This window comes from Pelecanus crispus, chromosome 1 (assembly GCF_030463565.1).
Source record: "Pelecanus crispus isolate bPelCri1 chromosome 1, bPelCri1.pri, whole genome shotgun sequence".
NCBI classification, from domain to species: Eukaryota; Metazoa; Chordata; class Aves; order Pelecaniformes; family Pelecanidae; genus Pelecanus; species Pelecanus crispus.
The window spans coordinates 131,408,486-131,436,163 of record NC_134643.1 but is presented as its reverse complement, the minus strand read 5'-3'; the positions used below and the strand labels follow the sequence as shown (position 1 = coordinate 131,436,163).

Below are 27,678 nucleotides of genomic sequence, written 5' to 3'. Positions count from 1 at the left end.
CATGGTCTCTGCAGTGCACAGTAATAGTTCCCTCTTCAAGAACCCATGGCAGGGAAGGTAGAGGAAGGGCACACGGCAATACAAGTACTTCTTTCCTAGTGCAGACGTGAAACAGCTCTGCCCAATTCATTCCCTTCTGCCAAATGCCCAAGAGCCAGCTGCCTACCAAACACGAACTGGTTACAGGGCAGGGATAGAGGTGACCCTATAAACCTCAGAGCCACTCGTTTAGGAGTGTGGATTCCCAGGACAAAGCCCAAACAGGCAGGGACAGGAGCTAGCTGCAAAGCTGACCTGCAGTGGCAAAGCTCTCCACAGAGGAAACAGCAGTACGGGGCAGTAAGGGGTACTGATGGCTGCTTTTAATAGGTAGAGTGGGAACTAATTTTGAATTTAACAGCCGGTGTGCTCAAACCAGCCTGAAGACCCTCTAGCACAGCCCTGCTAATGTGTTCACACCACTAAATAGACTTCTGTTACTGAAGCTCAGCCCGTGTATGGGAGCCCAGTGTTTCACCTTCGGCTCAGGAGAGATGTGAAATACTGGGTAGGAATGAAGCTGGCAACCATGTGGGTATCCAAAAATCCTGAAGGCATGCTAAACTGTTAGATCAGTAAAAAGTATACAAGACAAATGTAAAAAAAGACTAACCCATAAGACATTTGTTAGGAGATGCCTCCAGTCCCAACACTACAATTTGGGACAGACTACTGTGCTCTGTTGGAAACATCAGATGGCATGGATTCCCTGAAGGAGTATGTAAATAAACAAATAGAAGTGAACAAGCATACATGAACAAGTACACCGGTAAGTAGTTAGCCCTACTTTGAGCATGGGTTGGACTACATGGTCCCTCCCAATCTGAATTATTCCACGATTCTACTTTTTATCAATATGCAACAAGCAGATCTCCAGAATGTGTTCTATAATGATGGATTTACCAGAACAGAAGAAACAGCTTTGAGGCTTCAGCTCCCTCCTCCACAGTTACCTCCACCCACCACACCAGTATTATATCCTTTCCTTGTACAATCCATAATTTGTTTCCCTCTCCTTGGCTTGCTGCTTCAGATTCACAGAGCCAAAGAGGAGGCATGGTCTGCCCAGGGAGCACAAACCAGGGAGCTGCAGCAGTGCAGAGGGGCAAGAAGAGGGAATTCACATTTTTCTCAAGCTGAAGCCATACACTGGAGGCCCACGCTTACTCTGGGACCCAAGAGGAGGGCAAACCTCAAAGGATGATCTGATGAGAGACACATGATCTACATCTGAGAATCACTCCTACTTCTCTTCCATTCCTATCAGGACTGCATCTATGCTTGGTTGTGTGAAAAAGATACAGAGCACATCCTGCCTAAAAGCATGAAACTTTCGCACATGAAAACACGAGCGGTTTAAGACTTAATTTTTTTACAGCTATAAGAAGCATATGTGCAATTTTAATTTAGCTCTCCTTTTGGCTTTGCTGGTTTAATACTCTTACACAAAAGCAGCACAGCAGAAACTGTCATCTGCATTTCTTCTTGACTGCTGCATGACAACTGCTAACCCTACAGTGGCTAAGTACTCTTTACTTTGTCAAAAGACTCTCCAGAGCACGGAAGATGTTCCTTTTCAGCATGTCATTACTGACTCCTTTTTGAAAAATACTGTAGCAGTCTTATTTGACCCTCATATAGAAAAGTGTTGCTAACCCAACCAATTTTCTTATAAAGTCTGTGTTTTTCTTAAATCCTTTGCTGCTGAAACTGGCAGAGATCCATTTCCCCTTGCTGAGGTTCTCAAAAAGAGGTGTCTGCACCAAGGTTACTCACTTGGTTACTCTGAGTGCAGGGAGACAAGCACCTCCAGTGAGAGGATTCCTTCACATCAATGGGAAGACCGTGTCTGAGACACCTCCCACCCGAAAAGATTGCAGGAAAATACCAGCCCTTTTAATCTGAAAAAAAAAAAAACTGAAAAGATGAAGCAGGCATCCCCAAAATGTGGAATAAATGGTGTCAGAATGAAAAATAAGACTCCCAAATTTTCACATGAAAGAGCACTTAGGGAATACACTTCTCTACAACCAACAGAAACTATGCTGGAAAATCCTTAGCTACACCCTGAACCCTATCAACAGGCCAACAGAAGCCAGTTTATAGAATCATAGAATCATAGAATCATTTAGGTTGGAAAAGACTTCTAAGATCATCCAGTCCAACCATTAACCTAACATTACCAAGTCTACCACTAAACAAGTTAAGGATAGAGTAGTAATTCCGTGTTTCCTGGCTTGGTGGCTGGATTATTTTTTAATGAAAGTAAAAACTAGCAATCATTAAGGTTGGAAAGGACCTCTAAGATCATCAGTCCAATGTGAATGAGATGTCTTACCCGTTGGTAGGGCATTTTCACATTTTCAGTGCTCTAGATTGCCCAGATCTGCATGGTAGAAACCACATATGCAGTTGTGAATAAGCCAAAACATAGGGCTTTAAGGAACACTGTACAAGCATGGACTAGTAGGTGGTACCTGGAATGTACATAAACGTGGCAAAAAAACACTGAAGGAAAGCGTAGAAACCAAAATCAGAGGGTGGAAGCAAGTGTCTCTGAGGAGATCATAAACCCCCCAAAAAAAGAAGGAAAGAAAAAGGACAGGTGAGTTGAAACAGAAAGTCGGTGTGAGATCAAGTGAGGAGCTGCAGAGAGCTGAAGATACTTTGAGGGGGAGGCAGGATGAGGGCTGAAACAAGCAGCCGGCATGAAGCAGAGGGAAGCCAGCCACAACTCTAGAAAGGTCTTTCAGCGCCCAAAGGACAGTGCTTTGGCTCTTGCTACTGCTGTTCCAGCTGCTGGCTACTGGCTGGAGCTTTCAGCAAGCTGCTCCTTCCACCCTCCTTTGGGGACACCCTCAATTACGGAGGCTGCATCTCCAGAGAAAGTACCAGAGACCACCAGGTGACCATAAGCCATGGATCCTTGGTGACAGATTCACTTACGCTGCTCAAGTTCACATCGTCAGGGGAAGATGTGACAACTGCGTATTTGTGTCATGTTAGAGTTGCCCTTAGCATCTGCTTCAAGATTTTCCTTTTTTTTTTTTTTTTCCCTTTCTTTTAACGAGGAATCTATTCAGTGGCCTAAATTTTCTGTTCCTCATAAGCTCTGCTTGGCTCACGCATGAAGGAAAGGGGCCAAAGACGGCCTTGCGCCATTGCTGCTCTGCTGGGGACTTGCTGAGCTTTCCCCGTAAATTGGCCTCAGGCTGCCCTCGTTTGGATTTGGCTACATCCTTCAGCTTTGGCTGCAGCAGCCCCCGAGGGGCAGTTCCACGGCCAGGAATAACTCGGCAGCCCTCTGGCCACCCTTCCCGCGCCTGGCTCTCTCCTGCAGGCCCGGCACTCATCCCAAATCTTCCGGCAGCGGCGGGGCGGGAGAGGACGAAAAGCCCAACAGACCCCTTTTCCTCGGGGATCTGCGGGCGGCTCGGGCGAAGGGGACAGCAGGGCCTCGGGTGTGGGGAGGTGGGAGCGCCCGGGCACCAGAACCCGGCCGGCTTTTCCCCGCGGCTGGGCTCAGCGCTCTGCAAACCCGCGTCGGCCGCAGCCCTCTCTTCGACAGCTCAGCGGCCGAGCGCAGGGGGGGCAGCGGCCTCCGGCCCCGGGCCGAGGAGCGCTGCGGGGGGCAGCGGCGGCGGCCGCTCCGCCCCGGGCGGGGGGAGGAGGCGGCCGGCCGGTGGCAGACCCCTCCCCGGCACTGGCGGGGCGAGCGGGCGGCCTCGCCCCCGCCCCCCGCTCTCGGCGGTCCGGTAGCGGCCGCCTCGCCCGCCGCCCCTCAGGGCCACCGCCGCGCACCCCCCGCAAGGGCCGGCGGGCGCCTGCGGGAGCGCCCCCCTCCCGCCTCCGCCGCTCCCTCCCGCCTCCGCCGCCCGCCCTCCTCCCCGCTCCCCCCCCCCCGCAGCTCCCCGCTCGCTCCCTGCCGCCGCTCCCCGCTGCGCAGAGCGCCGCGCCGCGCCGCGCCGGCGGGGGCATGGAGAGCCAGCGCTGCTTCGCCAACCGCTTCGATGACTACCCGGGCAGCCCGGCGGCCGCGCCGGACAGGGAGGCGGCGGTGCCGCTGGTGACGGCCACCATCGAGCGCATCCTGCGGGAGCTGCCGCCCCTGGGCGGCCCCCGCGGCTGCCAGGGCGGGCTGTACGGCGGCGCGGCCGGCGTGGCCTACATGCTCTACCACGTCGCGCAGTGCCCGCTCTTCGCGCCCTCGCGGGAGGCCTACCTGCGAGCCGCCCGCCGCGTCGTGGACGCCTGCCTGCGCTACCAGGAGGGCGGCGGCGAGGCCGACGCCGACACCCGCGCCGCCTTCCTGCTGGGCGGCGCCGGGGTGTACGCGGTGGCGGCGCTGGTCTACCGCGCCCTGGGGCTGCCCGACTTCGCCCGGCCGCTGGGCAAGTTCCGGGAGCTGAGCGAGGTCTGCGCCCCGCTCTCCTTCCTCGAGTGCGGCTCCGACGAGCTCTTCGTCGGCCGCGCCGGCTACCTCTGCGCCGCCCTGGTGCTGAAGCAGCGGCTGGGCATGGAGGTAAGGGCGCGGGCGGCGGGTCCCCCCACGGGGGGGCACCGGCCCCGACGGGCGGGGCCCCCGGGGGCTGGCGGCCGCGCCTGGGGCTGGCACCCCGCCGTCCCGCCCGGCGCTGCCGCCGCGGCAAGGCAGCGGCCTCGCCTCTGCTCCGCGCTGGAGGAGGCTGCGCCGGTACCGGGGCTCCCAACGAAAGGGCCAAAAGGGGGGAGAAGGGGCCTTTTCCAGCTTGCGCGTTGGGGGCACGCTTGAGGAAGAGCCCCCCCCGGGGGGGCAGCGCGCTCTGGCAGCTGTTTCTCCGCAGCGCTCCTGCCCTGACCGAAAAGCCGCGTCTTTTGCAAGAGGGAGCGGGGGGGCACAGGGCGTGCGGGGAGCGGCCCCGCGGCCGGGGCAGGGCTGGGGGCGCAGGGCGCTGCACCCCGCTGCCCGCGCCCAGGGCATCAGCTGGTGGTTGCCGGCTGGTGGATTATTTGGCAGGAGCAACCCCCGGGCTTTTCAAGAGTCTCTCCGTCAAATGAAGTGGAGAAGAAAAGGAATAGCGTTGGGGAAAACGGGCTGAGGAGCCTTGCAATAATAAGTAGTGCTGTGCTCCAATTTGCAAGCAAGGAACCAGATTTTCAGAGGCACTTGGTTTTACTAACCCCAGCGTGCAGAAGCTGGTAGTCTTTTGGAAACCTGGCCACGTATTGTGGTGCTTTTCATGAATGAGGGCTGTTTTTTTCTGGAAGCGTGAGGTGTGATTATGGTTCAGCGTGCTGTTGGTTTCAGTCGCTGGGACTTCACCCTAGGATATTGTCATTGTCAGTGCTGAAATTCCGAGCTTCCACTGACTACACTGTAATAATTAATGCAACTGTTTCTGTTTGCTGTGGTGTTTGTTACTGAGTGGTCAGCGCGGTACCTGAGCAGGCATTTGTTAGATTTTTGTTCCTGTCAGGTCCAATCTGTGTTTCCTCTGTTAATCACTGATTTGCAAGTTCATATGCTTCTGGCTTTCTTTCCTCTTGGGAGAGGAAGCAACTATTACAAGTAAATAACTGATGTAAAAACAAGTGGCTCTGCCCCATCCAATACCAGTCACTGTGATCAGAGTCCAAGGAAATTCATTTAATGGGGGAGTCAGGAGACTCCAGGGTATCCAGAGACGGCAAGAACAATGTTAAGTCAGTTGAATGTTTTGATTGCCTTGAACAAAAATTCTTACAGCACTGAGCAATTAAAGTAGCATATCGTACGCGCTAGCTGTTTCTTTGTACAGGATTCTGTCTGAAGAACCATAACCATAAAAATGATTATGTTATTCGTAACCGTAACGTAACCAAACTTTTTATTCTGACGGCATCGTCTCTGTGAGGAACGTTTTGAGATGCATCACAATCCTACGTGCAGTGTGCAGCAATGCTAGCCTGAGGGGATGGTTCCTCACGGAGGAATAAGCCATCCCTGTTAGTTCAGGTTGCACTGGGGGAACGTGTCTGGTACCCATGTCAGTGCTTATGATGGTGTCGTGACATACCAGCTGAATGAGGTAGCACCCTGGACTCTACCACTTTATTTAATTCCTTCATCCATTTGTCTTACGTCCTTGAGAGCAATTGCTGAACAGTTTGGAGAGTAGGTGCAATCACATCTGACAAGCAGTGCGAAGAAGGGGAGAGCTCTCCTCTCTTTTTGCTTGCTTGCTGAAAAATTGTACTTTATGCAGCTGTAAAGAGTTAAACATCCCCACAGATGAGCACAAGTATGCACTTATTGTGGAATCCATTTAGCAGGTGGGTTAGGTACAATCATAGAGGGGTTTATTTTGCCAATAAAACATATTCTGTGTCTCCTTGCTGATGTTTTAATTGGTAAGCTAACATCCTTCTGTAGTATTATTTATTCTGTCACCACATTGTAATTTTAAATGTATAGTGCACAAAATAAAATAATCTAAACTGTTAAGCATTAATAAAACCAACTTGAATTTTTAATTATAATAGAAATTAAAACTTTTAATTAAAATATTTTGCTCCTTAATGAGGAAAATTGTAATGATTTCTAGTCTATGTGTACTCATGCTTGAGCAAAATTTGGGTCCTTTGATAAATGTTCCCATCCTAATGCAGAATTATTTCAATTAGTACATTGCCAGACCAGACCCTGCATCTTTTCTCAAATGAAGAAAGGGATGCCCAGAGAGAGTGCATGCCATTTATTACTCAAGGTCAAACGGTAAGCCAGGTACATCCCAGAATAGAAGCAACATCTTGTGATTCGAACCACTGGAAAATGCTACCTCCTGTAATTTGATTGTGCACAGTCTCACATGGCTCATTGCAGCATGTTTTCTTGTTTCCCACGTTCTTTTTTTTTTTTTGAGGACGCTGTGCAAACATTTCCAGCACAAAGTGAAATCCATTCCTTAAATTGAAATACAGCCGCTGCTGCCCATATGGTTGATTTTTCCCTCTGAAGAAGTCGAATAGTGACCTATATACAAGAAATTGCTTGCCCTTGAAGAAAGGCTTTTTGAGCAAATTTTACAATTTATGTTGTGGGTTTGGTTTTTGCTTTTTTTTGTGGGCAGGGAAGGAAGGAGACTTTTATTTCAGTAAACGCCAGTTTAGCTCAGCTGCTGTGCCCTGATGCTTCAGTTTCTTGCTAAAGAGTCTTGGTGTTTTAAAGCTTCACATGTTCTTCAGAAAGTTAATGGACTGTCCTGAAGGATCAAGTCTGTTGAATAACATTGACCTCATGTGAAGAAAGCATTTGCATTCAGCTGGTTTTCAGAGTTTTAGGCTAATACAGCATTTTTCCCTGATGAATTAATTGGGAGTTTTTGCATGGGTAAGGATTACTTCAACAGTCAAGGCTTAAAAGGATCTGACTTTCATGATGCACTATGCATTAGGAAAGATGTTTGGTTTCTTCCTTTCTTTAATTTCCATTACACTGTAGTCCGTGCTTCCCAGGTAGCAATGGATAAAATATTCTTTTGGCAGAAACAATGTGTCGTTTGTATAAGATACTTATAAATAAGGGGCATGTACTTAACTGCTGTGTTTTCACTGTTCAGGGGAAATTTTGTTTCTGCTCCGTCTTCTTCAGGTACCTCTTTTTCTGATGGTTTGTTCATTATGTGTTCTTGGGGAAATCTGTCAGTCCTGCTTTTAATTCTCTTCACTCAGCCTCTATTTGCTTGTGCAAACAGTAGTAAGACACCATTAAAACAGTGGTCCCATCCCCCTGTTTGGATGGTATTTTCTCCTCTCCTCATCTTTTCTCAGTGATGTTTCTGTCCCATTTCGTGGTTGATGGAGCATGGTGTGTCTCAGTAGTTGCACTTCCTTCTGGCAATGTAACTGTCAGATGACAGAGGAAAAGGTACAGAAGTTCAAGTGGCTTCTTGCATCACCATCTGCTAAGATGTTACAGCCCTTCAGCACAGCTCAGGTTTTCTTTTAATAACTGACTGAAGCGATGGGCTTGACTTGACTTCCACTAGCTCTGGGTTGCCGCAGAAAAGACAGCGTTGGATAGCAGTGTGCCACGTAGGAGGCAGGGTAGCATTTTGCATGACTGCCCTGATGCTATGGTTTCATTAGAGACTGTAGTTTTGAAAGACATTGGGGACACTGGAAAAGACCCTTGCCTGCAGTTGCAGTGGTGACAAGCTGAACCAGCACACTCTGCCAGCAACATGGCCAAACCAGTTCCCTCAGGGGCTGAGCCACGGGGGTGAGTCTTGAGTGCCTGCAGGGATCCTGGGCTCTTTCATGCCATTACGGGGTTAAGCTTTCTGTCTCTATGGCAGAGGGGCATCTCAGTTTCCTTTTCCGACAAATGTGATGTCATGATTTGGTGTGTGTTTCTCAGGTTGTTGTCCTGTCACAGGGAGGGCATAATTCTGATGTTATTCCATTATGGGATGCCCAGAAAGGGCAGTGGTCTTTCTAGCAGGACCCTGTTGAGTGTAGGGCCCTGCTAAAATGCATACTTACCCTGGCTGCTGTCTATCACCAGAGGCTCTTTCTCTTGGACCTCACAAGATTGCAAATCAAGCTGACCAACTTCACCTGGTATGTAGAAAACAGAAATAGCGCTGTAGTGTGATGTCTGGGATCTGGGTGCCACAGCAAGGGAGGTGTGAGGCCGGACTGGCTTTGAAAAGCACTGGAACAGACTGATGTGCAGTGCATGGGACCTGACAGGTCCAGCCAGTGTATTTCATAGTGTTCTGGGAGAGAAGATAGAAATAAATGAAATGGTTTTCTTTCAAGTCCTCAGACGTCTTTAGATGATATTACTTGTTTCTCAGAGTCTTCCCTCCATCCAGAGTTTGAGGACTGTTGTATGTTACTTCACATTTTTTGTCTGGTTTTTTCAATCTCAGAAAAAAATTCAGGAAGTGTGAGATGAAGGAGTTTCCTGAATCCTGCCTAGAACATGTTCATTTGTGACTCTTTAAAGTGGGATGTAAATGTATTCATGCTGAACATCTTGTTTATTGAAGATACTTGATGGACTAATCTTAGAAAGGCAGATCTGCAAAATACCCCCAGAAGAGGTGCACCTCCGAGTGCTGTAGCACAGGGTTCCTATGTCAGGCTTTTAATCTCACCTATGCCTGAAAGGGAAGGTTGCCCTTTGAGGTGAGATTTCATTCCTTCTTTATGCCCATTAATGCCCTTTCTCTCTGTGGAAGAATTTGCCAGTTTATCTGAAACGTTGTGGGTCTTGAAATGTCAAATATTGTGGGGCTAGCCGGGGCTGTACTGATTTCATTATTTCATTTTACACAGGCCACTATGCAGCCAGGATGTCATTTTTTGCCACAGAGGATTTACTTGAGATACCAGTAAAGATAAAAAGCTTTTGATCCTAGCCTGCCTCTTTTAAATGTTCATTCTTCTAGCCATGGTTTCTCAAACCACAGAGGGGCTAGATTTTGCATTAATTTGCTTAAATTGATGAATTTAAATTGGGAGTTGAAAATGGGAGTTTTCTAAAGTAAACAGTGAAACAAAGGGAATTATTTACATCTGGATTTTTTTTAGAAAGCATTCTGAAATAGTTTGGGTTTGCATTTCAGAATTTCTCTGTTTCTCTTCAGCAGGGCAACACGAATCTTTTTTTATTTTAAACAGCCTTCAAATTCAAATGGGGGTGCCTTGATAATGGCCACCTGGATTCAGTTCAACACAGTGGACACTGAATATCCAGTTATAAAGTAGAAAATTTGGGTCTGAAAATGTTGAATTTCAAGTGTATTGTTTAACTGCCAGTAAAAAGCACTGTAGTACAGAGGTTTTGGTGTGGATCCTGCCAGGATTGGAGGTTTGACACAAGTTTAGCTATAAACATTATATATTCTGTTGCAGAAATAGGGATTTCAACAGCTTATAGCTGAAGAGTGGCCATCATCTTCTTAAAAAGACAGTTTTGTACAAAAGCAGCATGATAATCTCTGTACGACTTTGTGCTGTTGGAAGAACGTTTGTCTATGCAGCAGTATCTTTTTGCCAAAAAAGCAGCCCAAGCAGTAATACTGATGTTATAATACAATTGTTTAACAAAAAAAGAAATATATTTATCCAGAGGCGTCTCTTGTATCCAAAATAGATCTCTACTTTCCCATCCTTCTTCTAACTCGTTTAAATTTCACATACTGGAAGTTAACTCTTAAACTTTGTCAGTTCAGTCATCTTCCTCATCACCACCACAGAGAACTTTTACATCACCTTTTGGAGTTTGTCTGTACCGCTCCTTTGCCTGCTAGAAGCAGAGGGGTTGAACACAAAGTGTCTTTGCTCTCTGCAGAGCAGAGCGTGCTGCCTCTGTGGCCTTCCTGGCTCGAAGGTGGGATCTGCGGAACAAAACGCAGGAATCGGAACGAGGGGGGTTTTGTGGAAAAGGTGCTGAGAGGTTCTTTGGACCTGTGGAGTGTATCTGGTGACTGAATCTCTGGAAGCCGGAGCCATCAGAGCATTTGAAGCAGAGAAGCAGGAGATCTCTCCAGCAGAGAGGTGCAGGGCTTGGGTGGAAGCTACTGTTCTTCACAGCACTAGTTACTTGTCGTCAGTTTGATGGCACAGTGCAGGAAGTTTCTTGAATCTATTGCCTTAGGTTTTCAGATTTTTGCATGTTGTGTTTTATACATATGTCAAAGAGCTTTATTACAATAGTGTGTTTCTACAGATAGCTATATTTGACATTTATGGTTTCCTCCATGACAAAGGCTTAACACTGATTTTTTGGCATGGTTCTCACAAAGGACCAAAAGCCACAGTTAAATGTGTTATCTTACAGTTAACACCGGATGACATAGCAGAAAGAAAGAGTGGGTGTGTAGAACATGCATATATGGTGGAATGTGTGAAGGCAGAGAAACAGGCAGGCATGGGGAAAAAAGGCATTTGACAGAGGCTCAACAGGGAGGAGGAAAAAAGAGCCAATAAAAAATGATAAAAAAATGATAAAAAAAGGCAAAAGAATAAGTTACCGGCAAGAATATAAAAATGGAAGGCTGCAAGAGGGGTAGCAGAATTCAAAGATGAAGGGAGAAAGGCAAGAAATAGCATAGACTGTGGAGCCGGGGAGATTTAAAACTAAAATCAGATTATTTGCCAAAGTGATGTGGATCTGATGGCTAATGTACTCGATTTAGAAGAAGATAAAAGTTCAACAGAAGAGTAGAGACAGGGAAAAATGGGTTAGGGAGCAGACAGAGGAGTAAACTACATTTCGTTGAGGAAAACTATGATTTTGTTCTGCTTGGTTTTGTTTGTCACTCTTCTGTCACCATATTCTCTTTCCATAGGCTCATACACTTACAAAAATAGCTGTCATCACATTCAGTGCTTGCAAATTCAGAGCACAACATTACAATTTAGATTCCATATTTTCTTTCTCTAAGGAATAACTGAGATAACTACTTGATGTCTGGAAGCAAATATGGGCATTTTCATGAAGATTGCGGTACTTCTTCTGATGCTGACATTTTCTTATTACACGTGAATAATACTATAAATTAGTATGTAACCTAAATGGTAATGCTGTTAGTAAACCTTACTTTGGTACTAGGCTAAAGAAGCAGAAATATGAAAGACTGAGCTGCTCCTGAGAGGAAGGAAAGAGCATGAGGCTAGCAACAATTACCAGTGAAAGCGTAACATCTTCAGCACTTTACAGCACTGAAATGGAGGGATAAAATTAAGTCTTAAGTTTCTCTGTAGTCATTTGATACACATCATTAGAACATTAGACTTGTACATAAATCCTAGCACAGCTATGCACCACAACTAGCAGGGCCCAAATACAGAAACCGTCCTCTTCTTTCCTTTCTCCTCCATTAAATCAATAGACCCTACTTCTGTTAATTCAGCCACACCGTCTTAAAATAAGCCACCACCCTATTGACAGGTTGTATGATGACTGCAGAGCAGTTGACTCAGCCAGTAAGCTACTGCCTTCAGCCTTACCTCCAAGAAGTAGAGAAGCTCTGTAGAGATCTAGGAGGCAATTAAAATGGGTAAGTCCCATGGTCCTGCTCTGCTGCTGCAGCATTCCAGCACAGCATGGTGTAAGGCATTTGCTATAAATGGGGGTTTTGTTTGTCAGCCAACTTCTCTATTCCACCCCCTTTTTAAAAAATCAGAATTCAATATATGCAATTGGGTCACCATTTTTGATAAGGCAGGCTGTCAAAATGCCTCTGTGTCTGTCATGGAGTTCTTTGACCATTGACAAGCATGAGATTAAGCACCCAGTGATGTTGCGTAACCTTCTGTCCACTCCATTACAACAAAGCTCAATGAAAATGCCCTGTCAAAAACAATTATTTCTTATCTATGTTGTAGGATTATTTTCAAGTGATAGTTAGTGAGCTGATTAATTTTTCTAGGAGTAGCAAGGCAAAATAATTGAAATAGCTATTTCATTTCAGGCAAACATGATCAAGAAGTATCTTAATAGCAGTCCAAGCTGTTGCTGAGTCATTTGGTGTTTCTCAGCTTGGTATATTTTGATGTTTGAGAGCAGACCCATAAATCTACTTTTGCAGCAGATCAGCATTCCTGAATTCCTCATTTTAATGGCTTAATATGTCTTGTTGAAGAACAGTGGATCATGAGCAAGATGGAATGGATGTCAGATAGCACTGAATGACCCATGAAAAAAAAATGTGGCAGCTAAATACACCTTTTAGCTGTCCAAGAAATTTAGTTATTTTGTGTGGCTCATCTTTTTCTTCACAGAATACTTCTATTCCCTCATTAGTACAATGTTAACCTAATTGAGGATGGTAAGTTGGGGATGTGCTGGTCAAATTTAGGTTTCAGTGTCAAGGAAATGGGAGCTGCTCTTAAAAGTGTGTGGGCCTGGGGCTAGAAGCAGCACAGGACAAAGCAGGGCTCTGCTGGTGGGTCAGTGCAGAATTGGAAAATGGTGGGTATTGCATGTTCCATACTGGCAGTGTTCTGCAGTTTGTCTACTCAGTCCTGACAACCAAATGATATCCCTACCAGAATTAAAGAACTGGTAGGGACCTTGAGAGGTAATTCAGGCTGCCATCTAGCCCCCAAACAGGTGTACCTGTGCCTGTGTCATCCCTGACAGCCTCTCTAACCTGCTCTTCATAAGCCCCCGGCGACGCAGGATCTGCAGTCTGCCTTGGCTGGCTGAGACACTGTTTTGTAAGGTTCCCTATTAGAAAGTCTAGCCTAATGACTAATCTGAATCTTGCTGTAATTTAAGCCTGACATTCCTTGTCCTGTCCATTGAGAAATAGTGAGAAGTTCTGTTCCTCTTTACAGAAGCTGTCCATATGTTTCAAGACTGTTGTGATTTCTACCCTTAATCTTCTCTAAACAAACAATCCTAATCCTTCCAATCTTCCCATGTGTGTCATGTTTTCTACACCTCTAGTCATTTCCATCGCACTCCGCCAGACTCCCTCCAGCCTTTCCTGAAGAGTGCCAGAAGTTGGACGCATGGTTCTGGCACAGGCCTTTCTAATTGAGCAGAGAGATAACTTTGTGTTTCTTCCAGGTCTTGTTTCTATTTATATGGCTCAGTAAGGTGTTAGTATCTCACAATAGCGTGACACTGACTCACATCCAGCTTGTGATCTGCTATAATCCAGCAGCCTTTTAATGGGCTGCTGCTATGTGGGCAGGTATTCGTTAGAAAAGGCCTCTAAACAAGTGAGTAGGTAGGGGTCGCGTAAAGCCAGGGAATCATTGAACCGCAGAAGCTGTGCTGTGACACACAAAATAAGAAGCTTCTTCAACTGGAGGAGCTTTGTTTCATTAATGCCAACTAGACAATCTCCTTTCCATTGTTCCCTGAGTAAAACTGGGAATATGTTATTCTATGTTGTAGTGCCAGATGTGCCATTATGTATTCAGGGGACACCCGTGAAGTGATAGGATTCCTTTGTGGAAGCATAGTTGGAACAATGTATTTGAGAGGCCCGTATTAAGTCAATTATTTTGTCCACATTAGAAATCAAGGAATAAGTGAAATCTGAAGAAGTGTCTGGAGGTTAAACTTAGTCTGTTCTTGTGATTTACTTTTGTTGCTAATGTAAAGATAAAGTTCAGTATTGTCTCTCTCCCTAGTTTGTCATCTTCAGTGAGGGCCATTTTATACTTGGATTCACCATCAGCACGAGTCAATGGAAATCTCTCCTTTTATTTTTATAAAAGTTTCTTATAGCTTAATCCAACATCACCAGAGGTGGTTTTTTGGCTTAATGGGACTATCCTAACAAAAGCAAAGTCTGTCTTGTAGTAAAGTAATACTATAGGCAGGGGTTGGAAGTGTCACCCATGCCATAGATGTTCATAGGACTTTGAGCATGCCATTTTCACTAAGGTTCTTCATCCCTTTGTAAAGTTAACTCCTGATCTCTAGATATTTCTACTTGCCATCTGTGAATTGGCTAATGTTACACTTGAATTGTTTTAGTTTTCTAAGGCTAAGTCAGTGATTAATTAGCCATAATTAGAGTTATAATAGCAATGGACCCCCAGATAACGCATTCTACCTGTAGCTGTTTAAATTTGATCAGACATAAGTTGGTCAAATATGAACTCAGGGAAGATTCTTTGTAATAGAACAGCAAAGCATACTTCTTCAGGCTCTTTAAATAAATATTGGTTTGTTTGGTTTTGGTCTTACAGAGCTGAATCAGTCATGAGTTTTCTTATGCTTTTTTGTACACACACATTTTTTATTATGCCAGCAAAAATAGCTGGGAATAATGCTTATACAACTGCTACATATCCAGAAGGCAAAATGTAAACAGAGTTATAGTAGGAATGCATTTGTCCTATTTTGATTTTGTTCTTTAAGAACTGTGGGACTGCTAGCTTCTTTTGGTAAAACAAATATTGTGAGGTAGATTTTTAAAAACCCACACAGGTAAGCTGAGTCAAACTCGGAGCTGAATCTAACGATCTCTAGAGGAGTAAAATCCACACCGTCTGGCTGAACAGTGTATTGACATAAGTACATTTGGATTTGGCTCAGTCGTATAGTCACAGAATGGCCAAGGCACCTCTGGAGATCTTCTGGTCCAGACCCCAGCTCAGAGCAGGGCTGTCAAAAGCAGATTGCTCAAGGCTGTGTCCACTTGGTTTTGAGTATCTCCACTCCACAACCTCCCTGGGCAACCTGTTCCCATGTTTGGCCACCCTCATAGTAAAAAAGCATTCTTTTTATATTTAAGTATAATTTTCTGTGACTGGGCACTGCTGAGAAGACCTGGATCCGTCTTCTCTACTCCCTCCCAACAAGTGTTTATACACGTTGATAAAATCTCCCCTGAGCCTTCTCTTCTCCAGGCTGAAAAATCCCTGACTTAGTACATGGAAGGCACCCATGGAGAACCAGAAAAATTAAATGTGACTCCCATAAGTTGCAGTCATTCCCACTCCATTTGCCTCTTTCCACAAAAGCAGGCTCACAATGCTATTCCACCTTCTCTGACTGCCCCTACTACCTTGGACAGGCAAAGGATTGCATTTTTTTCCCCTGCAGCTGCAAACAGGGAAGAGCCTGAATTCCAGAAGGGTCAAAAGGAGCCATTCAGCACGACACTCTGCCGCAGCACCTTGAACGCCGGCTGCATCCCTCCTTGTCAATCTTTATCAAGGAAGGGCAAAATCTTCCCCCAGTGGCAAAGTATTAAGGTTGACAAAATTATTCCTGGTTCTTGCAGGTAACTGGGAAAGTTCTGGATCTGAAGAGCTTTAGTGTAAAGAATGTTTTTTAAAAAAACTAAACAATCTTGGAGTGTACTGCAGCCCAAGGGCTTCTTCAGTGCCTTGCACCCCTGCAGCACTGAACATCTGTTAGTGAAACTGTCTGGATCATCATAAGAGGTGGACTGTGCCCCACAGTAAAAGGAAGACAAGAAATACCCTACAAGTACCTGTCCCCCTGAGCTATGGAAAGATTATTTCCTAAGCCCCCATATTAGTCAAACAGCTGTTTGCCAGTGGAGGAGGGGAGTTCCCTGTCCCATGTTATGTGTGAGGAGCCAAGGATGCATCAGGGGAAGAAGGCGAAACATTTTTCTGAAAGCTGAGTTATAGAGGGAGGTTCTTTTCCGTTGTTTTTTTATGGGATCTTTTTCAAATTTTGCAAGACAGACATCAGAGCACTTCCATGTCCTTCTGGGCCCTTGAAATGAAGCTGCTTTACTCCAAGGGCATCAGAATATTAAGCACACAGAATAGGTAGGGAAGGTATCTGGCAAAGAATTTTAAATACATGTAGTTTGACTTAACAGGCTTGACTTGGAAAACACATTTTGTCATCTGTAGGTCCAGTAGTAACTGGCCGGGCCCTCCTGTCCCACTTTGCACAGTTTCTTCTGTAGGGCTGCAGAGAGTAGTCATGTAAAATGACAAATCCAGCAAAAGAGAAGCATGGTATTGAGTGCTCCCAGGGTAGCGACAACACAATGTAATCTGTAGCATGAGGTAATAGTAATTCCCGTTAATTAATTATACAGCACTTTGAGATCTTCAAATGCAAGGTAATGGCTAAGTGCAGTGAATGTTTGTTTATTATTGTTGATGGTGGTGGTATGATTTGTCTCATGGCTCTTACTCCTCCTTTCTGTGTGAGGCTTGAACTCTCTTAGAGTAATCTGAACTGCACCTTCTGGCACAGCAGTCTCTTTTTCCCAAAGCATGCTTGGTTTATACACAGTCACAACTGAGAATAAGTTGCGCAAAGGCAAGATTGATAACACTTTCCAAATTTTATTATAGTACCAGGTGGCAATCTTTTAACCAGGAGAAAAGTACAGATGGTGATCCCATACTTAGCAAGTAAGCTACATTTTAAAGAGCACAGTATCCCACACTTCCTCAAATGAATACCATGACTCTTACTCTGCCCTTGAAATGTGGCAGTATTGAATTATAAGTGACTGGCTGTATCTGAAGTATGACTTGAATTGTATTTGGAGTTGTGGGCATGTTTGCAGGCAATGTTAATGGCACTATATGCCACTGGAAACTCTTTTGTTACCGTTCTTTTGCTTCAGAACTGTCTTTGTCAATGTGCCTGGGAGGATCTAGGAGCCACATACAGATCATCAGGATTTTTACTACATCAGAGTGCTACCACAGTCTAAGAGTAGGGTAAAATTCAGATGACTCAGAGGACTCGGATCACCTTCATCTGGTTTTCCTGCATTACATTGTCAGCATTCTTCTTGTAGGTTAAGTTGATATTTCATTCAGCAGCTTATTAGTATGGCACAAATTGCAGATCATCACGCAAAGTAAAAGTGGCATGATGCCAGCATGGAGTTCTCTAGAATTATCTTTGCTTGAAAGCAACGCTGGTGCTACTTTAAAGTGACTAATTTATGCTTCTGTTAGCCTGTGAATGATGCTGTTTTGTCGTTTACCTCATTTAACTAATTTTGCGGGCAGCCACATTCTTCCTCAACAGCAAATATTTAGACATACTTCTAGGTGTCACATGCCTCATAAATATCTGCATAATAGAACGATACATACAAAGCAGCATGACTTAGAAGAAAAAGGAGTCTTGTGAGACAAAACAAGATCACTTGTTGTAAATAACAGAATTATAAAATTAATGGCTGATGAAAGAGCAGTAGCCAATACCCTGTTTACATTTGAATAGCGCTTTTGATGCAGTGTCAAAGATAATCTTCCTTGAAAACTTAATTCATGCTGGCTTGGATGGGGACATTGTGGATTTGGAATTGGCTGAAAGACCACAAGCAAAGCTAATCTTAACTACTAATAAAGGACTGATGTAGGAACCAACCTTATTTATTATCTTCATTAATGATCCAGAAGAGGCAGCTCACTGGATATGAATTGCTTTGGCTTTTAAACTGAGGCAAGTGCCAAATACCATACACAGGCAGAAGGAAAGTATGAAGACAGCTCAAGAGATTAAAAAATGAGCTAAAACAAGGTTTATTTTTAGCAGTGCAAGCAAATGTATCTGGGGAAAATTGTCTATAATACTTATCCTCTATGCTAGGAAGAAACTGAGATTCAAGTAAGCTGAACATGACAGGGCCTGAGTTACTCATATACTCAGTTCACATGAGTGTTAGAATATTGTCTGCATGTGTGCTGCATTGTTGCTTGTACATCTGGATGTAACATGATAGCACATCAGTTCTACACTTACTTTAATGTAAATTAACATTATGTTTCTTTGCATTTATTCTGTGCGGGAATTAACAGCTAATATAAATGAAAAGTCATAACCAGTCCTGATAACACGACATGGCATCCAGAAGGTCAATGAAATTTTGGACTGCCTACGCAGCTGTACCACCCAACAGAGATATTATGGATTCACTCTCTCCGATTCTTCAGGCCTTTCCATGGCCTCAAACCCACTCTAGATGCCAACACCCGAAAGTTTTGTAGTCAAAACTTTCCCCTGCTGGTGAGTAAGGTTGGATATGCCTGAATGTCCAAGGCACCTAGTTTATGCCCTTGAAGTCTTCTGGGCATCTTTGATAGGCATGCAAATCTCGAGAGTGCTGCGTTGTGGAGCACATAAGCCACACCAAAATTCATAAGCCAATGGCTGCATCACTCACCATCCATATAGTGCTCTCTTTTCTCTGTGATGTTTATGCAATTCCTTCCAGTTCTCTTCCCACAGTAGTAACAGTTTGCACTCCATCTCACATGCTGTAACTTATCTCTACCTCGTCCAAAAGAGGCTGTAAAGCTGCAGCTGGGGAGCACGTCCCACCTATCTCATCTCTCCCTCTCGCAGTCTCTCCCAGTTTGCTGGAGGTGCTCTTCTCACAGAGCCTCAGGCAGGGTCTGGCCCGCTCTGGGGTACAAGTGAACGAAGCATCCTGTCTTTTCGCATTAGCAAGGGCAGATCGTGTTCACCTCTTGTCACCCTTACAGGTTTTAAGACCAAATTGGGCTCTGAGCAAATTACAGTCCAAGTGGGGGTCACAGTCTCATCCTTTTTATATGCAATAACCTTGAGATTTCATCACTAACCTGGTAATTCAAATTCACATCCCTTCTTTTTCTGACACTGCAAGAATTTAAGCTGCTGCCTCTAAGCCGAGCGTGCTGTTGGCTAGAGCAAATCTCTCTTATTGCAGCTCTGATTGAAATTACTTACATAAAATACTCAAAAGTTCTTCAGAGCAGGGCCCTCAGGGAAGTGCCCCAAACTCCAGGCTTCAAAGTCACTCTGTTTCTTTGTCACCCAAAGTGTAAGCATGGAAAGAAACTGTTCCTGCATGGCAGAGACGCACTGATTGCAGGACAGCTTTGAGTAACAGTTTTCAAACTGTGTTACGTACAGTGCAACATGGACATTGTCCAAACAGTTGAATGTTTCCACTTGCTTGCAGTGAGGAGCACAGTAGTGTACAAACAAATTTTTCTTCTTCAGGATTTGTTTCCAATGCGCCATCTGGTTTAATATCTTGTACCAGTACTAGATGACTCAGAGTAGCTGCACAAATGTCTGTGGAAGGTAATTTTGAAATCTGTTGTCTGTAACATGCCTAACCTGCATTTTTTAAGGACTGGCTTTACGCTGTGAAGCACAAGGGTTTGCCTTTCTTCCAGAACTGTTGGGCTGAGTTCTGTGAGTTGATTGTATGACTTGGCCTTGCAACATCTGTCAGGAGTAAATGTTCATCCGTTGTAATAGTTGATGAGTTGAAAGGCGATAAAATATTTATTTAAACAACACAGGCTATAAATTGTAATTTAATTCAGTTGGAGTGGTGGGGCACTTCTGTCAGTTAACCCAAAAATCTTTTTAAAAAATTCTCTCCTTAATTATAGAGAGGTTCAGTTGACTTGTTAAAATTCCACACTGTGAGTGTGCTCAGATAAATTTGCAGAAATAAATTCCCTAGCTTGAATCTTGGGTGAGCAGAGAGCTACTTTGTCTTTAAACTTGCTGCTTTTCCCAAGCTGTCATTTTGTTCATATATTACAATATAAAATGACTTCTTTTGTTCTTTATCACATTAATTACCTCTCGTCCAGAAAATAAATGTTGCGGTCTTTTTAGCTTCACTTCTTAGGAGAATCTTTTACTTGTCTCCAAAATATCTGTTTCTGCTTGATTTTTTTATTTAATTTTATTTTGATGGTGGGAGAACAGACCTGGAGAAATGTCAGTAGAAAGAACAAAGCAATGACTGCAGAAGTAGCTTTTTAATAACCATTTCAGTGTTATTCTTATCCTAACACTTTTTGTTTGCTTTCTACAGTGCTGCAATACACTAAGCAGAGATTTTCACTGAGCTGTTCACAGAACTACGCAAATTGTCACATATAGTTTAGGTCCTTCTCTTCCATGAGTGTAAGATTTTGAGAAGGTCAAGGACTCCTCTAAGGTACTGAACTGTAACAACTGTGCACGTATTATACAGCCACTCTCAGGGCATTCCATGCATCACTGTGTAGCATCTTACTGCGTAAACCCAAGCTTTTATTGGTTGTAAATGGGAAGAAAAAAATGCAATATTGAAAGCATTGCAATTGGGAGCCTCTAACTTGCAGCAACTGTCTTCTCTTTCTTGAAACTTAATTTGAAACAGATGAAGAAATATTATTTTGATTTTCTCTTTTAGAGTTCATCTCTGCACGTATAGCACAGTAACAAGCTATAAAGTCTTCTATGGATAGTTTTCCAAATGTTAATTTCTGTAGCAGAATTCATTAGCAATCAGTATGATTGATTCTGAGTAGGGAACAAAATAGTTTGGGTTTGGATTTTGGTAGAATAGCACAAAATGGATGCTCTGCCTTGGCCTCTCCTCTCAGCTACTCTCTTCCCCTATCTTTTTTTTGTTGTTGTTCTGACACTTCTGCCATGAGGCTTTCAGGAGGCATATCTGTTTTCTTATTTAGTTCACTAGGCCTGTGAATGAAGCATGCTCACGTATAGAGGGAGAAGGTCTGAACACTTGGAAAACAAGCCTAAAGGCGTTAGAGGTAGATAATAGGACTAGATGATGATGGGAGATGAGGAATTCAGTATCTTTAACATGAAGAGGAAAAAAACATAAGGCTGCTTAATAATTTATAGAATGAAGTCTCTGTCTGCCTGTGTTTCAAATGTACCCGGCATATTTTGTGAGTTGCAGCCATGTGACCAATGCTGAACAAAACTCTGAGGAAACTAAAAAAAGGAGGAACAAGTAAGTTATGATACCCAGCAACCCACTGGCTTGTATGTAAAAGTAAGTGGGTGTGCAATTGCTTACATTGTAATATTTGATTAGTTGAAAAGTGATAAAATGTTTTTGACAGGTGCACTCCAGGCCCAAATCTGTAGTCCTTACAGAAAAACTTTCCCCCTGGAAAACAGTGGAAATTTGACCTGTGTCCTGCAATCACAGCTGCATTTTTGAACCATGACCTAGCATAACAGCTTGAAAGGCAAATGAATTCCTGTTAAACTGAATATCGTGTGAGTTCAGGTAGTTCTGTCCAGTGCATTTTGATGCTGGGTGTATAACCTGCAATCTTTCGTTCTATTACTAGGTTTTTAATTCCTCAAACAATGTATTTCCAGTAGCCAAGCTTTACAGCAAGAGTGTAAAGCTCTGTCTCAACACAAAATATAAACCATTATTTGGAATTCTAGCTGCAGGGGAGTGATGACTCATACCTCAGCTGAAATTTTTAATCCTCTTTCATTTAGATATGGAAGACAGTATATTGCCCAGCTTGTCACAGGAAACAATCTCCTTGAGAATATTTGTTGACATGAAGCAAAATTCTTCAAGAAGTTCCAGGGAGAACTACTGCTTATAAATGGCAGCTTTATTCAATAGAGGCATAGAGTGTACACAGCCTCGAATTGAAGAAAAAATTATGCAAAAACACAAATATTTTTATTGCGTATAAGTCATGCACTCCACATTGGTGTAAAGCAATGAACAAGAATGCATCTGCTAGTCACTTCCCTCCAAACTGACTAAAATGAGAGTAGGATCAATCCTTGAAGGGTTAGGTGTTTGCTCAGCTGTGTCTGTTAGGTTTCTCTGCTCAGCTTCTGCAAGCAAGGTCAGCATTTTACTCTGTCAAGTAAGCCATATTCCTGTAGTCTCTTTAAAGGCTACTACCTCAGACAAAATTATTATTGGTCTGAACAGACTGTGAGCTAGCCCCATGGTGTTATTGGCAAGACATGGAATAACAAGGATTTACAAGAATAATTACAAGGCATAGAAACCCTAGCTTATCGACCTGGTTACTACGTGAATTATTGGACTCCATTCCTGGGGGTCATGAAATTATTCCATTTTTATATCTGTGTTAGATATTATGCCAACTTGTAAAACTGCCAGCATTTCTTACCGAATACTTGCCAGGAGTAACACACCCCAAGTCAAAACCCGTTCAGGTCAATGAGGACTTTGATATTAAAAGCCATATGAATGATCTGATAGGTGAAATGACTTTGACAAATTGAAAAAAATAAATACTGCAAGAGACTGAAAAGGCTCTTTTCCCTTTCCATCACTCTAAGTGATTAAGATGATGGTATTACTTAGGATGAATTGAACTATGAACATCCTTAGAGATATTGTCAAGGAACTAGCAATCGATCTTTCTCTGTCCCCATCCTATACTTTTTATTTATTGTATTACATAGTTGCTTTCAGTGTCATATTTTAGTTTTGTTTGTGTTTTTTTATGATCTCACATGAACAACATAATTACTGTTGTTGAAACAAGTGAAGCTTTAACATTATATACAGTTGCAGCATGAAAATGGTACTTAGGGTAAGCTGGAAAATGATAAAAGGTTGTGCAACCGTACAGGTTCTGTGCAGTGATTTGGTCAGAGAGATGCCTCAGCAAAGGGTGCAGAAGAACATTTAATCATCCAATTATGCTATATGCAAACTGCTGACTGTTTTCTCCAGGCCAGTACCACACTGAATTTGGATGTAGACCATTATCAGACACAGCTAGTTAACATAGCCTATGGGGCCCACCAGCTCTGTCAGTCTTTTATTTCTCTTTCTCCCTCTCTCTTTACCCTTTTCCCTCTCTCCCAGGGTCAGCTGTGCCAACCCTTCTGTGTTTTGTAGCACCTTTTGCAATCTAGCACCCAGCTGGCCCTTCCCAGCCCAGGCGAATACGAGAGCTAGCCAGCCACCAAGCACATAGCCTGTACTGGGAGAGATCACTACAACAGTAAGGTTTCGTTAAGTCAGGCGTATGAAGCGATGCACAGTGCTCTTGTCCCTTTATCTTAACCAAACATCAGTTTGAAGGCCCTTTACAGGTATTATCGGTTTTCCATAGAAAATGAGACTAAGTTTCTCAGAGCTTAAATTTTGGAGATGAACCAGACGTCTTTGTTTCCTTTTACCCCTTGCAACAGTGTTTCCAGTGCCTGATTTCACTTCTATGTTTAGTGGCACCTTCAAAATTAACTGTGTCTTCATGAACTTGGCAGCAGGGCAATTCATAATCTTTAGAGGTCCTAGCATGAACATTTCTCTTCGCACATTTGTACTCCTCAGAAGTAAACACGTTATTAGATCAGTGCCCTGTCAGATGCTGAGTGCTCTCCTTTCCAGATGAAGTAATGGAAGTGTCCAGTTCTTTCTGGAGACCTGTCCTGGTTTCGGCTGGGATAGAGTTAATTTTCTTCCTAGTAGCAGGCATAGTGCAGGCATAGTTTTCGATTTAGTAGGAGAAGAATGTTGATAACATGCTGATGTTTTTAGTTGTTGCTAAGTACTGCTTATGCTAGTCAAGGACTTTTCAGCTTCCCATGCTCTGCCAGGTGCACAAGAAACTGGGAGGGGGCACAGCCAGAATAGTTGATCCAAGCTGACCCAAGGGCTATTCCATACCATATGACGTCATGCTCAGTATAGAAACTGTGGGGGGTTGGCCGGGGAGCAGCGATCGCTGCTTGGGAACTGTCTGGGTATCGGTTGGTGGGTGGTGAGCAATTGCATTGTGCATCACTTGCTTTGTATATCATTATTATTATTATCATTATTATACTGTTATTATTATCATTACCATTTTACTTTATTTCAATTCTTAAACTGTTCTTATCTCAACCCAGGAGTGTTTCTCACTCTTACTCCTCCGATTCTCTCCCCCATCCCATCGGGGTAGGGGGAGTGAGCGAGCGGCTGTGTGGTGCTTAGTTGCTGGCTGGGGCTAAACCACGACAAGACCTTAAGGACATCTTAAAATATGGCTTACCAACCTTCTTTGGTTTCTAGATACAGTTGCCATTCTCATTTGTAGAACCCTAAGCGTAGGTCAGCTTCCCTGAGAAAAATACTAGTCTTTAATGACTGACTCGAGATCAAGTTCTGCCCATCTCATGTTGACCTGCAGATGTGTACAAACACTAACACGTTCATTTTTCCAAGGACCAGTCTGCCTAAGTTCCTGGTAGCAAATGGTGGTGCCCAATTAAACTGAACTTGCATCATTTCTGAGTTCAAACTAAAGGCACTGCCACGGTTACTGTAATGCTTGGGGATGCTCTCTCCTACGTGTTACAAAGCTTTTATCTTTTGCAAAGGCTGTTTCATGAATCCCGTTTCCTGCTGTTCTGGAACTGGATGAATGGATAGTACTTCTTATGCCTTTGCATAGGTTGCATGCATCAACCAGTTCAAGCACCGTGGCAGCTTTGCTACAACAAGAAATGTCTGTGGAACAGATGAAGGCATGGATTCACTTCCAATGAACCAGCAGACCCGCTGTTAAGGGGAAGTAAGCTGATCCAAAATGCATGGGCAGAGCAGATGTTCCTTGCTTACTAGTGTAAAAAATGGGATGGGATCCTGGGGCAGCACAGCTACAACACACTGGGCTGCCTGTTACTCAAACCAGAGTGCAAGGTGCCCAGCTTGGAAGATGTTTATCATCATAACACAGAATTGTCAGGGACACGCATCTAGAGTGCAGAAGGATAGATCTCCCATCAGGAAATGACAGCTCTGCACTGCAGTTTTGGCATAAGCTAACTGCAGGACTTGTGTACTGATGTACTTTCTGGCTGAGACTAAACAGAGTCAAAGGATTTCCCACAGATGAAATGGTTTTTAAATGAATAATCTTCCTTCTACCTGTGCAGGAAGCATAGATGGAAGGAAAGCAATATCCATGCAGCACTAATCTCTGACTCATTTGCAGCTGTCATAAACTGCTCCGATGTCTGGTGCAGGAGTGGTTGACACACAGGAGCTCCAAACAAGGATTTGGAATGCAGAAAGGTCATCACTGATACATCCATTTTGGCCAGTTCCCAGGGTCTGTGCCCCCAGAGTGGCTCAGCCATGCATTATGAGGCTGGTGAATAATAAAGGAAAACAGAAGAATTTTGTTTGTTGAAAAAAGTTGGGGTGGAATTCTGTAATGTAGAAAAAAGCCTCTCTAGCAGTGCTGGGTTTGTTTCTCAGTTAATTTGCAAATCTTATGTTTTTACTGGCTTTGAACATACTTTTCAATTCATGCTCTTGAATTTGGGTGCAATTCTAGGGAGAGACGCTTGAAATTAAATTGTTGGCTCTCTCTGCTCTGTGGTAACTCTAACCCTCTACTAGGCAGGAGAGAACATGCAGCTGGGGTACAGACAGCTGCCATTTGAAAGCTGTAGCACAGGAGTGCATCATGGGGTGCCTCACTTCTGGGATGGGACTTGTCTTCCTGAGCAATTCCCTGCTGTCTTTGCTGTTGACCAGCCACCTTCAGCTGCACAGCACCTAAGCTCTCAATAGGCAGACTGATACCTCCTCAGTCATGTTGGTTATCTGAACTGCTCTGCTCTTAGATCTTTTCCTTGACATCCTTCCTGCTTCGGTTCTCCAGCAGCAGAGAGCGGGGGGGTTGTGCTTCCCTACTTTCTTCACGTAAAGAGGGTGACCTCTTGTTTCCTTTCCAAGAACTAGGAGAGCCGCTATATTGGAAATAGGTAGCTGTATCCAGCCAGACCTTGGTGAAGCTGCGTGAGAGATGTTGGGGCCTGTCACTGACTGGGAGGGAGATAGATAGGAAAGAGGAACAGAGCGTAACTGGAGAAACTCATGTTTTCCCTTTCTCTTCATTGACCAGGATAGGGCGAGCTTGAAGAAAAGCCGATTGCTGTTTTTTCCTTGAAACTCGCTGGTGTTTAAGTTGAGACATAACGAATAGATATGCTCATTGCATTTGACCGACTGCGTAGCAGCACCAGCTGCTCTCAGCCAGCCTCCTAGCTACAGTAACAGTCGTGCTCCATCCTTTTCTGCAACACTTCATTTGCAGCCATGTCTGAAATTTGCCCCTTCTGAAGGACAGGTTTAACAGCAGAATTTGATGGGTTTAGTGCTACACAATCCTGGCAGGTGAGACCGATGGAAATTTTGTACTCTGTTAGAAACAACAAAAGTGCTGTATTGTCTTCTTTACCAGTAATCTGATTCACCAGGAATAAATGCAGCCTTCGGTTTCTGATTGGACTCGTGATTAGTGACCCATGAGACAGGACAGGACTGACATTGCTGTTTCCATGCTGCTGAGGGAAAGAGCAAGCCTCAAAAACCCCCAAATTTACATGCTAAAAACAAGCAATACCAATGGGATCTATAGTGGTCTGTTTTACTCAAGATTGCAGTCAAGTAGCATTTTCCAATGAACTGACACAATCATATTAGTAGTTGTGCTGAGTCTACACACCCTGTCATGTAGTTGTGTTAATATGAGATATTTGAGAAAGTGTGCTCTCTAGAAAGTACTATTCGTGGTGCTGTTACAGCATGAAACATGCTGTATTAGCAACAGTATCAGTAGTACTTCGGGAACTAATCCAATTCCTAGAACTAATTTTTTTTTTTTTTTTTTTAAAGAAGGGGGTACTTGACACTGCTCATAAGGAAAGCAGACAGCTGTGCACTTGGAGCTGGGTTTCCCACTGTCCCGCAGAAGTACATCAATCGAACTGGAATAACACTAGGGGGAGGCAGAGCTCTCTGTCTTTGTACCTGCTACTTTTCCACGGCTTCAGGTGTTAGCATCATCTGAAATTAAAAAAAAACCAAAACTGTCCATGACATTGCACAGAAAGGTCCCTGAACAATCCCAGCCCCTGTCTTTGGTAGAAAAAGATCAAGCTTAAGGAGGAAACTTAAACATCACGCAGTGCAGGAAGGTATCATTAAATTACCAAGTTGGCTCCAGCATCTTTCTGCTTGAGTCAGCTGTCCTGAACACAGACATGCATATCTTTTCTTTACAGCATTTTGGGGAATTGTAACTAATTCACAAGCTCCCTCTGCTGGGCTTCCAGCATAGCAGTCTAATGGCAAACCTGTTAGGTTATTTGTGGACTGACTTTTTTTTTTTTTTTCAGATATTTTCGACACTTTCTACAGCATCAGAAAAAGTGTATGATCAAATTCATGTAAATGGCTTTTTAGAAGTGTGACAGAGAGAGGTTTGACGTGTTAGATGCATATTAAAAATTTTTATATGCATAGAAGAAGGCTTTTTCCACAATAATGTGAGTGTAGCTGTTACCTCCTAAAAGTACTGATGCATCTATAGGAAGATAATGATATTTGGCATTCAGTAATGCCTTCTGTTACTTACATACAGGAA

The 27,678-nt window shown here is 43.9% G+C and overlaps 1 protein-coding gene across 1 annotated transcript in view; it reads left to right on the top strand.

The window, feature by feature from the left end:
• The first annotated feature begins 4,015 nt into the window (after positions 1–4,015).
• Positions 4,016–27,678, top strand: part of LANCL3 (LanC like family member 3) — a 35,221-nt gene continuing 11,558 nt past the window's right edge. The window contains exon 1 of the mRNA XM_075727653.1: positions 4,016–4,561. Within this exon, the coding sequence (XP_075583768.1) occupies positions 4,016–4,561 (546 nt within the window). The remainder of the gene's footprint in view (positions 4,562–27,678) is intronic.